The sequence below is a fragment of the Eptatretus burgeri genome, chromosome 7, assembly GCF_056783735.1.
Source record: "Eptatretus burgeri isolate ZD-2024b chromosome 7, Ebu_testis_v1, whole genome shotgun sequence".
Taxonomy (NCBI): domain Eukaryota; kingdom Metazoa; phylum Chordata; class Myxini; order Myxiniformes; family Myxinidae; genus Eptatretus; species Eptatretus burgeri.
Genome location: NC_140967.1, coordinates 58,463,638 through 58,478,996, shown reverse-complemented (window position 1 = coordinate 58,478,996; position 15,359 = coordinate 58,463,638). Strand labels below are relative to the sequence as shown.

Sequence of the window (15,359 nt, the reverse complement as noted above, 5' to 3'; positions counted from 1 at the left end):
CAGGCAGTTGGTCAACTCTTCCTCTGATACATTCCCTTCACCTATTCCTTCTCTTTTTATTAATGGCATCACCACAGACTCCCTGGTCATCTCCTCTCCTTGTCAAGGCTGGAGTACCCCAAGGCAGTGTTCTAGGCCCCATATTATTCCTAATCTTCATCAATGATCTCACTGACGCTCTCTGGAAAAATCCTCTATCCTTTTGCTGATGACTCCACCACTCTCCGCCGTGACATCTCTCATCCTTCTGACAGATAGGCAGCAACCTCTTCCTATCCCCCCTTTTCCAATTGAAACAGTGCCTTGCTATTCACGGATTCGCCATTCACGGCACTTTCCAGGAACGTATCCCCCGCGAATAGTGAGGTCAGACGGTACTTGCTTGGGGAAACAGCATTAAAGGCCGTATGGACAAAATTAGTATCGTTCAGAAACAGGCTGTTCGAATAATAAATAATGTTGGATTTTATTCACACACGAGTAAGCTGTTCTATGATTGCAGGATCCTTAAAATACGTGACTTATAAATTTTCATTTTGTCTTGGAATCTTCATGTACCAACTAACTGAAGGTTATTTACCAGTCGCTCTTATTCCTCCGTTCAAATGTAATCGTGCTTGCTGTACATTGTTACCCTACGAGACAAAATGATTGTTTTCATCTCTCACCTACTCGTACGGTTTTCACAAACAAAACAATTATGTTTACCGGACATAAATTGTGGCACAGCTTAAATGCTGAATTAACTGGTGGTCGTATGGCAGCTTAGCTGCCGGGGTAGCTATAATTTCTTGAAGCGTGACAGTGTCGCTGATGCAGTGCCCCTCTACCAGTACATACACTGGAACTGGTACTCATTTCGCCGACCTCGGAAGGATGACAGGCTGAGTCAACCCCCTGGTGTATTAATTCAGCAGCTGATGGGGTTTGAACTCAGGACGCTAGGATCCTGAGCCACCACCCTAACCACTGAGCCAACACCAGGATTCTAAATGAACTGAAACCCCCTCAATCAATCGTTTTAAACAAAAGCTTAGATGTTACCTTTCAAATATTTATGTGTCGACTTTCAATGTCCTACGGTTACTCGATTGTGCAGGTGGTACCTAAGAGTGACAAATTATCTTGTCCATTACACTGAAATGTTTTCTTTGTGTGGACCATATGGTTTCTCTTGAATAATGTCCTTCCTTCATGTTTTCAATGATCTAAAACACGTGTGTGTGTGTGTGTGTGTGTGCGTGCGTGCGTGCGTGCGTGCGTGCGTGCGTGCGTGCGTGCGCACGTGTACTTACTTTCATCTACTTCCAACTTGTTGTTATGCTCAGACGAATAGGCTTTTTGCAGGATCCTAATCCTTTAGAAGCTCAGCTTTTCATTTAGGTTCCTCACATTTTACACTGATTATAATCCATGTCTTAATTATCTCAGTTGATGCTTTTATTTATTTCATTGTACAGTATGTTGTATTTGATTCAATCTATTTCTTTGGATTATTCTGAATTTCTATGAATCATGTCTTTTGTTGTGAAATGTGGAACAATAAACGATGCAACAACGACAAAAATATACAGGTAGTGCTAAAAACTGGAGATCAAAGTTTGTACAATGGGTGATTGGAGCACACCCACAAACATGGAACCATCCTGGGAAAATGGAGTGGATGTAACTACTGTACTGCAATGTAGCATGCACACACTAGTTCTTGGATACTCATCTATGAAGGTGGCCATGGAAAGGGTCGGGGTGGGGTACAGCTACAGGATCAAGTGAAATCCCCTTTCTTCTTGCATGTTCTGTTTCAGGGAGGTTGGGTTTTGCTTCAGAATTGTCACCTCAGCCTTGACTTTTTGCCAGAGCTGCTGGAGGTTCTGGATAAGTCTAATGGTGGCGTGCACAAGGGTTTTCGGCTGTGGATGACCACCGAGCCTCATCCGCAGTTTCCCATCGGATTGTTGCACACTGCTATTCGCTTTACCAACCAACCCCCGCAGGGTGTACGTGCCGCTCTGCGCAGAACATATGCAGGTGGGATAACAAGAGGGATGAGTGTAACACAGCAAAAGTAAGTGCACATTATTTATTGAAACCAGATTTGCGCAAATGCTCGTGAGAATTGCATGTGAACTTGTGCAGGCATCAGTCAAAACCAGCTGGAAGTGTGCACCTTGCCGCAGTGGAGCCCAATGCTGTATGCCATGGCCTTTCTGCATTCTGTTGTGCAGCAGCGTCGCAAGTACGGCCCACTGGGATGGAATGTACCATATGAGTTTAACCAAGCAGACTTTCTTGCTTCTGTGCAATTTGTTCAAAATCATCTGGATGACATGGACATAAAAAAGGTATTTGATCAATATCGGACATCAGACTGTCGATCATAATACTGTGAAAACAGAAATTGATGATAACGTTATGTAATGGCAATAAAGTAGAATAACTATTAGACAATATCTTTCCCACGCTCACTAATGTCTCCCCTCACCCCTGCCTTGGTCTTTCCTCTTTAAGCTTTGAGATTCCCCAATCCATATTTTGTAACTACTGCAGCAATGTTGTTAAAATTTTCTGAGAATACACATCCTTATGACTGCCTTTGGCCTGGTAGGATACCTTAGATGTATTTGCACTCACTTGTATTGTGAGCTGGAAAACCCTGGGTTTGAATCTTAACCAAGCTATAAATTGCCATCCTGGTGTTTCATATGCAAGGTGATGCATTAATGTGTGAGCCGTCCACCGGATGTAGGTTAAGTCGGAGGATGCAACTGCCAGCAGCTGGTTGTCTGTGGACGTTAAAGGTCATATCACAGTGTCTTTCACAAAGAGTAGACAAGTTATTGCCAGCATCCGAGAACAAAATCCGAATTCCTGTCCAGACTGACCACTGGGAAGGCAATAGCAAACCACTCAGCACAACCCTTGCCAAGAGACTGCTTTGGCAGCACCATCACTCTAAGAGTGCGGTACATTGATAAGGATGATGATTAGGATTACCACTAATGATTTTGTAGTCATAATTTATTATGCAACCATTCTTTTATGACCACACCAGTTTGAATAACACACAACCCAGACTTCCACAAATCAGGTCAATTTTCACTTTCTTCACTTATGTTGGTCAGTTTTTTTTTGATTGAACATTTTGCATGTCAGGTCAGGTCAGATCTGTGACCTGCTACAGATACCATGTAAACCTGTACTAACCTGTTCCATGGTCGGGTTGTCGGCGACTAAACAGTCTCCCCCACCAGGTTTTCTGGTGAGGAGGGTGTTTGGATATGGACACCCAGCAGGATTGAAGACAAAACCTGTCAAGGGGCGGAGGAGCTCCTTGTGAGCCAACGGCCATCCATATCTAGTGCCCAACTGTGTCTGCGGACATCCTCCTGCAGTTGGGTTACTTTTTTATTAGGAGATTGGTGGCAGGATTTGCACTCCGGCCACTGTAAAACCCTTAATTCCGCAAAACACACAAACGCAAAAAAATCTGAAAACCCACTCTGTGGGAGTACCTCCTGTGTAGCTTCCCTTCGCAGGGCAGCTCACCGGATGGTGGGATTGGGGCAAAGCCATCGGGACCCCCAATCTTTGATGAAAGGAGGGAAACCACGGGGTAACCTCCCTCGGTCAGATTGCGGAAGAGTGTGTCGGAGTGGTGCTGAGGTGTCGTCCACCAGACGGCGGTCTCCTTGGGTTAACCTGAGGCGGTCCCTTCGGGTGGGTGCCTGGAATGTCCTATCCCTAAGAGAGGATGATCACCCGTCTCTGTTATCATCTGAGCTCAAGCGTTTGGACATCGGTATTGCAGCTCTCTCTGAGGTTCGGAGACTGGATTGCGGAGAGATAATGGTGGGTGGTTGCACCTACTATTGGTCTGGTCGCTCTGATGGTTACCTTACTCAAGGAGTTGCTGTAGCTGTGTCCAATAAGCTGACCCCAATGATAATTGAGGTAACACTGCAAGGGGTGTGGCGCTGCCGGTACCTGTGCGGGAGGACGAAAGTCCGAGTCTTCAGGTCATTGGTGCTTCCAGTCTTGCTCTATGGATGCGAGACTTGGACTCTGACCAAGGATCTGAGACGGAGACTTAATTCCTTTGGTACCAGGTCTCATCGGAGAATCCTTGGCTATCGCTGGTCAGATTTTGTGTCCAACGAGCGGTTTCTGAGAGAGACTCGGATGAGATTTGTTACCTGCATGGTCCGTGAGCGTCAGTTGCGGCTGTATGGACATGTGGCTCGTTTTCCTGATGCTGATCCTGCTCACCAGATTCTCTCAGCGAGGGAGTCTTGAGTGAGTGGAGGAGGCCAATGGGCCGACCACGTGCCTCGTGGTTGCAGCAGGTTGACCAGCATCTCAAGGAGATGGGGATGGGCCGGGCACCTGCTGGGGGAACGCCAGACAGAGGCCCCTGGAGTACCGGTGGAAAGTGGACGCAGCGACGCGTTGTTCTGGCACATGCTCCCATACCTGACCTGACCTGACCTGAACATTTTTCTGCCGATATTGTGATTATATCACTCAGGGGATGTTTAATGAGGGCTTCATTGAATGGTCATTTAACGACCTTCTAATTTTGCTTTACAAATGTTAAGGAAACATTTTATGTATCCGTGTATCTTCACTAATAAATAGCTGTGTGTGTGTGTGTGTGTGTGTGTGTGTGTGTGTGTGTGTGTGTGTGTGTGTGTGTGTGTGTGTGTGTGTGTGTGTGTGTGTGTGTGTGTGTGTGTCCTCCATAACTCCAAAACCATGAAACCTCGCAGCTTGAGCCATTGCATTCATACAAAGAAAACTCCAAGGAAATGCATGACTGAAAATTGGGTGTTTGGGTTATTTAAAACACCAGTTTTGAGGATAATTAACAGCCTTATTTAATTATATCCTTCATCAGGTGCATCCTCGGTCACTGCTCTCTATGGGATCTTAAGGCGTATCCTAGGTAACTTCACTGGGGTCTGAAGCCGCCATGTTTTTTGGCCTGCTCAAACATGCCATGACTTGGAACAGGCCGCAACAATTTCAAAATTATAAAGTTTTTTTTTTTTTAACTTTCCTCACTCATATTATCGAATGCCTGTTCATCATAGCTATGAATCGCTGGGTACTTATGATTATAAATGCCTGGAGACGGCAGCGTTCATGACTATTTCATTTTTGCACATGCCATAACCTCGAGAGTCTCTTAAACTAAGCTGAGTTACAAAATTTAAGCTCCAGAATCGAACTTACAAGCAGTTCCGACTCCTAAAAAAGTGTTAATTTGTCCAATTCGGACATATTTGACATTTCGGGCGTCCCCGGAGTCTGGGAAGTGTATGTTTAATATGTTGGTTCGGTGATTGCTAATCGCATGCCAAGCGAGCCATTTCTTGTCAACCATTTCGTTGGAGTGCTTAAGCCACTTGGCGAAAGCTCTACAATATTCGCACTGTCACTGTGTATCAATCGACTTGAACAAAGTTCAGGGACCACTTGCGTGCGTTGTTGGCCACGTGTTGATCTGAGGTGAAACAGGCGGTGGCTGGCTTGCTGAAAATGTGAAATTTTATTCTTCATGACATTTCCCCTTTTTGTTCTTCCATTATACGACTCATCACTTCAACATTGTGTACATCTGCGCATATAAAACAGCGTACACATCTGACATCAACCAAGTTGCACAATGGCGGGCGGGTCCCTTGGGTGGTGCCTCGCCAGCTGAAAATGTTGTGCAACTTTATATTCCGACGACATCACTTTATTTAACTTTGTGAGATGTGTTTTCATTATCTACCCGTCACTTCGACATTCATATTTTTATATATATATATATATATATATATATATATATATATATATATATATATATGTATATATATATATATATATATATATATATATATATATATATATATGTATGTATATATATATGTATAAGATTGGGGCGGTTGGGATAACACATTTTTAAAGAACAAGAAAGCGCTTCCAAACAAAACTAAAAACTCGATTGACTCTGCTAATTTGAGCAAAAAAGCAAGAGTCGATCCGGTCTCAGGGCAACGTTTCACCAGCTTCATCAGGCACAATAGACCCCGAGCCTCAGCACATGTCTGGTTTCTATTTCAACACAGCCGCTCATTTCCGGTCACATGCTGGTGCTCGAGGTCAGATGGAGGAGTGCTTTTTAAAATTTTATTTTGCAAAAGCAAAACAAATGTCAAATCACATCATTGAAGGGGTGCTCTGCTCTTTGTTGTTTTTATTTACACCTGATCTGTTGTTGTATGTGTGTGGGTGAACACCTATTTGTCGGCACAAACATTTGGCACAGCTATGGGTTCACCGGTCTCTGCTGTTGTAGCTAATTTGGTGATGGAGGAACTCGAACAAAAGATATTTGAGTCTCATGAGTATTGGTTCCCACGGTACTGGAACAGATATGTAGATGACACCTTCGTCATTGTGGGTACAAACATGGTAGACCACCTACTGGGACAACTTGGCCGGGTATTCCACAGCATTAACTTCACAATGGAAATTGAAAAAGAAAGCAAATTGGCATTTTTGGATGTGGAGGTTGACCGTAAGCCTGATGGCTTCCAAAAGACCTCGGTTTATAGGAAACCAACCCACACCAGCAGGTTACTGGATTTTAACTCCTGCAACCCAATCTCCCACAAACACAGTGAAGCACAGATCTTAGCAGCTCGGGCATGGAAGCTGTCATCTTTCAAAGCTGAGGCAATTAAAGAAATCAGATTAGTTAGAGGAGTCCTGCTCAAAAATGGGTATAACAAGGGGATACTCCCCACCTTGGAAGAACCAAAAAGGACAGAACGGAAGGAGCAAGACACACTTGGGCACTGTGTACTGCCATACTACCCGGGCCTTTCAGAAAGGATTGGCAGAAGAGTACGTGGTGCACGGATTGGCATAACTTACAAGCCTCTACGCACCATCCGTAATGTCATCTCAAAACTTAAGGCCCCAATACCAACTGGTGATAAATCTGGAGTAGTTTTCATTCATCATGCAGAGACTGTGACCAATTCGACATTGGTGAAACTGGAAGGAATTTGAAACAACGACTCGATGAACATGCTAGAGCAATTAGGCTTGGAAAAATGACCCAGTCACCAATAGCACGTCACTGCCTGCAATGTGGCCATACATTTGACTTTGATGGGACCCGTGTCCAAGACACTACATCTAACAAATGACACAGGTTGATATTGGAAGCGTGACACGTGAAGATCCGGGAGAGTGGTCTAACTGGGGAGATGGTGGACATACCCACACAACACACACCTCTAATGCAAACGGCGGAAACTGAATGGTGAAAATGGCTAGATAAGGTGAGCAACAAACAACACTCAATCCCAAACACCACATCCACATTTACACAACACCCGAGAACCCCATCACTCACACAACCAACACCTCATCATGCCCAACCCAGATACGAAACCAGCCATGTTCATGCCCCGGAAACACAAACACAAAAACAACGAACCACTCACTCAGGGCGATGGAGCACAAAACACTCACTCAGGGTGACGGAGCACGAAACACTCACTCAGGGTGGTGGAGCATGAACCACTCGCTTGGGTTGACAGAGCATGGACCACTCACTCAGGGTGAATGAGCATGAACCACTTCCTCAGGTAAATGGAGCACGAACCACTCGCTCAAGGTGACGGAGCGTGAAGTACTCGCTCAGGGTGATGGAGCATGAACCACTCACTCAGCGTGACGGAGCACGAACCACTCACTCAGGTTGATGGAGCAGGAACCGCTCGCTCAGGGGGACGGAGCACGAATTATTCGCTCAGGGTGACGGAGCACGAACTATTCGCTCAGGGTGATGGAGCACGAGCTATTCACTCAGGGTGACAGAGCATGAACCATTTGCTTAGGGTGACGGAGCACGAACCACTCGATCAGGGTGACGGAGCATGAACCAATTGCTCAGGGTGACGGAGCATGAACCACTCGCTCAGGGTGACGGAGTACGAACCATTCGCTCTGGGTGACGGAGCATTAACCACTCGCTCTGAATGACATGGCGGGCAAAAGCGTCCGCAGTGAGTGACCAATTTGCTCAGAAGGACCTAGCATGGTTCCGCTATCGACTGTTAGTCATTCGGCAAGTGGCTTAACCACGCATGCAAGCACTCCAATTAAATGGTTGATAAGGAACAGTTGGCCCGGCTATAGCTGCATATCATATAGGATCCCTTTCACTTTAAAGCCAGTCTTCACGCTATGGATAGCAGTCACTCTGGGGAACAGAGCACGAGGTCTCACAGTGAATGCATTAAATCATATATCTCAATGTTGCGAGTTAATTTTGGCACGTTCCTAAACTTTTTTTGTTCACTCAATACAATTCTCCAAACAGAAGAAAAAGATAAGTTTAATGCTTTGGAAATGTCGCATTTTGTGTATCAATGGAGAAGGACGGAACATAGCCTTGTGGCCTGTGATATCAGCATTACAGATAATCCATCTTCCCTGATCGTCTGTGAACGTCTCAGGTGGAACATCAGTTCAGGGTCCATGCAAACATTATGACTTGTTTTTTAAAATGTTTGTTTTTCACCAGATTTGCTTTGATTCCCTGTAGAGCACCTCGCAAAACCTCCAAAAATATAGACACATCTGGCAGATGCGATGGATAGGCAGTCCCTCTGGAGGATAGGGCGCGAGGTCTGCCAGTGAATGCATTAAATCATACAGCTCAACAAAGCTGATAATTTTGTTACGTTCCTAATTTTTTTGTTCACACAATATAATACTCCAACAGTGGAAAAAGATGTTTTATGCTTTGGAAATTTCACATTTTTTTGTGTATATCTGGAGAAGGAGGAAACGTAGCCAAGCTTGCTAAAGTAAAGAGGTATATCGGCTTAGTTATAAGCTCGTTATTTCTTTAAATTATCGGATTTCACAACAGATTTAGACACTTGTTTAGTCCGGACAATATCCTATCCTTAAAACCGAAATAATGATTCACTTTAATTCGTCCGTGAGAGTAGATCGTGGAAAATTGTATCATATAATTCATGAAATCGCTCCAAGCTCATAATTTAAAGACAAGAGTACTTATAAAAGTGATGTATAGAGAGATTCATAGCTATGATGAACAGGCATTCGATAATATGAGTGAGGAAAGTGAAAGAAAAATTTATTTGTCAAGAAATCATTGCGGCCTGTTCCAAGTCGAGGCATGGTTGAGCAGTCCAAAAAACATGGCGGCTTCAGACCCGGCGAGGTTACCTAGGAAACGCCTTAAGACTCCAGAGAGTGAGGTGGCCGAGGATTACCTGATGAAGGATATAATTATTGAATAAAGCCATTAATTATCTTGAAAAGGGGTGTTTTAATTAACCCAAACACCCAATTTTCATTCATGCACTTCCGTGGAGTTTTCTTAGTTTGCATGCAAAGTTTCAGGCTGCTAGGTTTTATGGTTTTGGAGTTATGGAGGACACACACACACACACACACACACACACACACACACACACACACACACACACACACACACACACACACACAAACATTGACATTTATTAGTATAGAACTATAGATAGAAGAAGATAACATTGTGCCATGTTGTCATTTTTTTGGTTCCAAACAACATGCAAATTGTCTGACATGCAGGGGGTTTCTTGGACCACCGTGCAGTACATGATTGGAGAAATACACTATGGGGGTGGTGTCACTGACGACTTTGACAAGCGTTTGCTCAAGACATTTGTACGAGCTTGTTTTAATGAGCAGATGTTTTCTCGTGGATTTTGCTTCTACAAAGGTTACAGTATTCCACAGTGCAGTGGTGTGGATGAATTTCGGCAACATATACAGGTATGTTATAACGGTGGAACTACACATTAGGTTTATGTTTTGCACATTTGTAACTCTGAAAGTAACCCTCATAATTTGGCTTTTCTGTTGTTTGGAACCTCCTCACAAAAGGAAGTGTAAATCATCACAAACATGGAGCTTTTTATTTATTTTCTCCAGAGCATGCCTGCTTCCGAATCTCCAGAAGTATTTGGACTTCACCCGAATGCAGACATCACGTACCAAAGTGAGCTGGCACAAGGTGTATTGGACATTCTGCTGTCAATCCAGCCAAAAGAGAGTGCAGACAGTGGGGGAGAAACACGAGAGAGCATTGTTGATGTGCTTGCCAAAGATATGCTTTGCAAACTTCCAGAGGATTTTGTTCAACAAGAAGTGAGTCTCTCAAGCTTGTCAATTTTCGTTTTCTTTCTTATAAATTCCATCAAGGTCTTTTATCTTTCCTCATACTCACTTCCAGTTTTGTGTTCTCTTTTTGTCCTGTTTGTGGGGTCGTCTTCCTGTGTCTGTCCAAACTCACTATTCTCTCCAGTGATTCATGGTGGCGCCCAACTGTATTCTCAAGTGATCTTCCATAATCTTCTATCTGTTATAACTGACCCAACCTCTTCAAACAAATCTTTCACTTCTACCTGCTGATATTTTATTCATTCAGTTGTTTATAAATCCATTGTCCATCTGTTCCTCATTGTTCCACTCTCACTATGTTCTTCCATGAGGTGTGTGTGTGTGTGTGTGTGTGTGTGTGTGTGTGTGTGTGTGTGTGTGTGTGTGTGTGTGTGTGTGTGTGTGTGTGTGTGTGCACGTGTATGTACACACGCGGAATTTAACACAATTTTATGCCAGGGTGTATTCTCAACTTCATCTATCTTCTGACAGGTGTATCAACAGCTCCAGGTGATGGGGCCTCTGTGTCCAATGAATATTTTCTTAAAGCAGGAGGTGGAGAGGATGCAACAACTGCTGTCACTGGTGCGAAACACCCTTCTCGAGATGCATCTTTCAATTGCTGGAACTACTGTCATGAGTGAAGCACTGTGTGATGCACTGCAGGCCATGTTTGATGGCCACGTGCCACTCCAATGGACCCAGGTACAGTAATCAAATACTTGAGAAAATAAATTGCTGATGTGACTTCATTGAATTGATATTTCAGCATCAGTTGGTTTGGCTTGTCGTAAATCTCCAAGAAAATGTGACTGGGAGATAGAATGATTCATTGATGGAGAGTTGGATCTTTACTATTATCTCTATCAAAGATAACCTTGAGATCGTGCTTGCAATCGTATCAGCACATGTGTTGGACATGAGCAGATTTATGAGAGATTAATATTGTGGAGCAGGAGATAAAGAATAGAGAAGGCTGGAAAGTGCAGTTAAGCAAATTCAACATCTTTCACGAGCTCAATGTGAGCAAGACTAAACAAGGATTAAATGGAAGTTTGATTTACGTTAGGAGGCAACTCCACTTGTAGTGTAAATGATGTTGGAAGTCGTGAATGTGGTTAGTTGGAGGATCGACTTGGGTCGGTGGAAAATCGGAAGGTTAACGAGAACGTCGCTTAGTGGAGCACGTACCACCACCAGGCTGAGCAGTTTATGTTTTGTATCCCACTCATGGGCCAGATCTGCCTCCACACCTGAACCAACTTCGAATCAGCTTGTTCTTGTCACCTACCCAAGTCATCCCCTTCAAGAAATGATGGCTACCCGGGCAGCTAAGCTGCCATACGACCACCATCATGCTTCGAAGCAACTTACAATTGCAAACACTTAAGCACTTCCCCCAAAACGACTATCGAAGTGGGAATTTAGCATTGAATGAAAGTTTTCTTTGACGGCCTTTACTTTTCTCATCATGAAGACATTATTTATTCCCATCGTAGTAATCTTGACCCAGTCATTTCGCTCGTACACGCGGCACAAGGATCCTTGTTGTGAAACCCATTTCCTGCTAAGACGATGCTTGCACTACTTATCAAATGAAACGTAACTTTCGTAACGTTTTTGTGATTTTACACCTTTACCATCGTTTCTTTTCTTGTTTTTGAAGTGCATACTTTGAGAATGTCCAATTACCAATATATCTCACCTGATTTTGTTGTGTGGGATAGAGAGAAACTAAGTGAAGAGATTAAAAGGGTCGCTCTTAAGAAGGACCATTGTTTCTTTCATCCTGTAGTTATCCCTCTCGTGATTGAACAGGATTTCACAGTTCATGCCTATATTGTCTTGTTTCACAGGTTTCCTGGGACTCCAGCACATTAGGGTTCTGGTTCAGTGAGCTTTTGGAAAGAAACCGGCAGCTGCAGGCTTGGTGCCACGACGGGCGGCCTCCCTGCTTTTGGCTTGCCGGATTCTTCAACCCACAAGGATTCCTCACTGCCATGAAGCAGGTAATTGGGTCGTGGTGGAATTGGGTAGTAGTGGAATTGGGTAGTGGTGGAACGGGTGAAGGGGAAGAGTGATTAAAAAAAAACAGTGTACTGCCACAGTAAAGTTGACCACATAGCTTCTTCATGAACGTCAGATGAACATGTGAATGGGTGGAGAGGAAATTATAAAATGTGTGAAGGAGTGGATAAGTGGTTGGGGAGGAATGGGAAAGAGGAAAGGGCAAAAGCAGAACAATTGAAAGAGAAAAGTAGGTTTAAAAAGTGGATGGTCTTATTTTTCATTCAGTACTTTAACTTCCAAGAATAAATCTAACCGTCGCAGAAATGTTTGTTTCCACTGCTCCCACTCGACTACCCCCACCACCACTCCCATCTCCCTCCTCCTTTCCTACTTCTCATGTTCCATTACATTCCCTCTTGTAGACACCCTTGACCCTCCAATATCTATATAATTTTATCACACCTATCGTCAACCTTTTTTAAATTCCCAACTTCAACTTTCCTTTCAAGAAAAAAATGTTTTGTTGTTTTTTTTTTTTTTAAACGATAACTATTATATCTCCTTCAAGTCTTAATTGTATTAAAGGAATATTACCTGCAATGCTTGAAGCTGATTAATTTGGGCGTATTTATCAAGAAACATCCCAAATTCATTTTCTTCGTATTATATGAACTCGATGTGTTGTTAACACAACTTTTAATTAATAACATAATTAACGCTTGAGAGTATTTGAGTTGGAAAAACTAGATTTTGAGAAACGTTCTTGGAATTGTTTGCATGCTGGCTAAAATAATTAAATGAATATGTCACCATGACATAGGACAGCCTGGTGTTGGCTTAGCGGTTAGGGTGGTGGCTTAGGATCTTAGGGTCCTGAATTTGAGTCCTCTTGGCTGCTGAATTAACACCAGGGGGTTGATTCAGCCTGTCATCCTTCTGAGGCTGATGAAATGAGCACCAGTGTACTGGTAATAGGGGCACTACATCAGTGGCATAGCTGCACCCCTAACCAATGATGCAACTAGTAGCCAAAAAGGCTGCACATGAAAGAAACCATGACATACGCAACACTTCAATGAAAATTTAAGTTAAATGTGAAGAACTTGGGGCAAAGTGCATCCTTTTGCCTTCGTAATGTTTACTTGCAGGAACGTTCGTTATTCATTTATGGACCAAAAGTTTTTGCAACTGAATTGTGTTGTCCCTGCTGATTCTCAAAGAAAAAAATTATTGCACCAATGATCATGCGTAAAACGGTTATTTGCACTTCTAACGTCATTGTGAGTTCAATGGTGAGCAATTTTGATATTCACTGTTTAGTAACATCTTGTAGCCCAACCCTAACTATAGTTACCAACTTTTAAATAAGTGCGTGTATTCTTGTTTTCAGGAGATGACACGGGCGCACAAAGGGTGGGCGCTGGACAGCATCTCTTTGCAAAGTGAAGTGACACGGTGGACGTGCGAGAATGTGGTTCAACCACCTGACACGGGGGTGTACGTGCAGGGCCTGTTCCTTCAGGGTGGTGCTTGGGATTGGCAGGGTAAAGGCCTTATTGACCCCCATCCAAAGGTGCTCTTTGACCCAATGCCAATTATCCACCTGTCAGCTACTTCTGCTCGTGGTAAGGATGGTACAAGCTACATTTTGTCTCTTTTACACACCATAGCAAGCAGCCATGTAATTTTTCACACCCATGAATAATCCAGGAACTATGTGACTTAAGTAGCAATAGGAAAACCTCCTGCTCTCTTACCTCTCTGACCTCCCCCTGACCCCTGACCTTCCAGATCACACAATCTGCCCTAAGCCCTTTCCTTGTTCCCTCTCAAGTCGAAAGTTAATTCTTACTTGCATTATTTCGCATCCCTCTTTTCTCGCCTGTGGATCTGTCTTTTTAAGTTCATTCTTGCGAGGTCTTCCCTGCAGGATTTTAAACATCTGTTGCCGACCACAACCTCATGCTCTCTCTGATTACCAATTACCTTTACTATACCTGCAGCAACTATTGAGGATGCCTCTTCATAGTGATTGCACCCCCTCCCTCTCCATTGCAAGTCAGGGGCCAAATCTTTCCCACTCTTTCCTGCTGCCAGGATCCATCAAGGCAATGCGGTCATGGTCAGAGTGCCAATTAGTCCCTGTGGACCAGCTCACTCCCTCTTGTCCCTGTCTCTCTTTCTATATTATCTTGCCAAAACGAAGTTTTTGCAAGACATGTTAGTCAGCTTGTATGTTTTTTTTTTGTTTGTCTGTAATCACGTATAAAAAATTCTGCAGAGCACAGTTATCATTGGAAATTTTTGTAACTTCGCATATCAGAGGCCTATAGAGGTCCCTTTCAGTGCATAAAATTTTGAAGGTCAAAGGTCAAGGTCACTTTGTCGCAAATTAGGGGAGTCGACGAAACCCTTATTTTTTGAGTAATTTTGATTGGATCGTCTTCAAACTTCATGGGAATATAGTTCATGGTCTGGCGCTCAGCTGATTAATTTTTGGTGGCGATTGGCCTTGACCTTCATGGTTAGCACCTAAGGTCAAACATATTTGACCCCAAGGTCAAATTTTCAAGTTTTAGGAACCATATCGTGTAGTACCTCAAATTGAACACCTCGATGAGTGCTTTCTAGATATGTCAAGCTTGAGACATTATGACGTCATCTGGTGACGTTATGAGGCAAACGCGTATTTTTCATGGTTACTCTGTAGAACGATTCTCATCGGAATCTCTCGTAGGCAGATATTCCTCAAGGAGTCGCTCCTGGTGGATAGCAGCTCTGTTCACCTCAGTGTGACCTTAAAGAAGTCACACATGTTCACCTTTTGGTTTATTTCTTTGTCTGTCTGTCTCTGTCTCTCTTTCTTTATCTATCTCTATCTCTATCTCTATCTCTATCTCTATCTCTATCTCTATCTCTATCTCTATCTCTATCTCTATCTCTATCTCTATCTCTATCTCTATCTCTATCTCTCTCTCTCTCTCTCTCTCTCTCTCTCTCTCTCTCTCTCTCTCTCTCTCTCTCTCTCTCTCTCTCTCTCTCTCTCTCTCTCTCATGGCCCTGGCATCACAAAGGTGGGGGTACACCATCTTGGATGCAGGGGATCTCTG

At 43.6% G+C, this 15,359-nt stretch overlaps 1 protein-coding gene across 1 annotated transcript in view; it reads left to right on the top strand.

Moving 5' to 3' along the window:
* Window positions 1-15,359, top strand: part of DNAH5 (dynein axonemal heavy chain 5) — a 254,698-nt gene that overhangs the window by 227,377 nt on the left and 11,962 nt on the right. Inside the window, exons 71-77 of the mRNA XM_085890337.1 lie at window positions 1,806-2,028; window positions 2,137-2,342; window positions 9,649-9,852; window positions 10,012-10,227; window positions 10,732-10,944; window positions 12,096-12,248; window positions 13,640-13,874. Of these exons, the coding sequence (XP_085746463.1) occupies window positions 1,806-2,028; window positions 2,137-2,342; window positions 9,649-9,852; window positions 10,012-10,227; window positions 10,732-10,944; window positions 12,096-12,248; window positions 13,640-13,874 (1,450 nt within the window). The remainder of the gene's footprint in view (window positions 1-1,805; window positions 2,029-2,136; window positions 2,343-9,648; window positions 9,853-10,011; window positions 10,228-10,731; window positions 10,945-12,095; window positions 12,249-13,639; window positions 13,875-15,359) is intronic.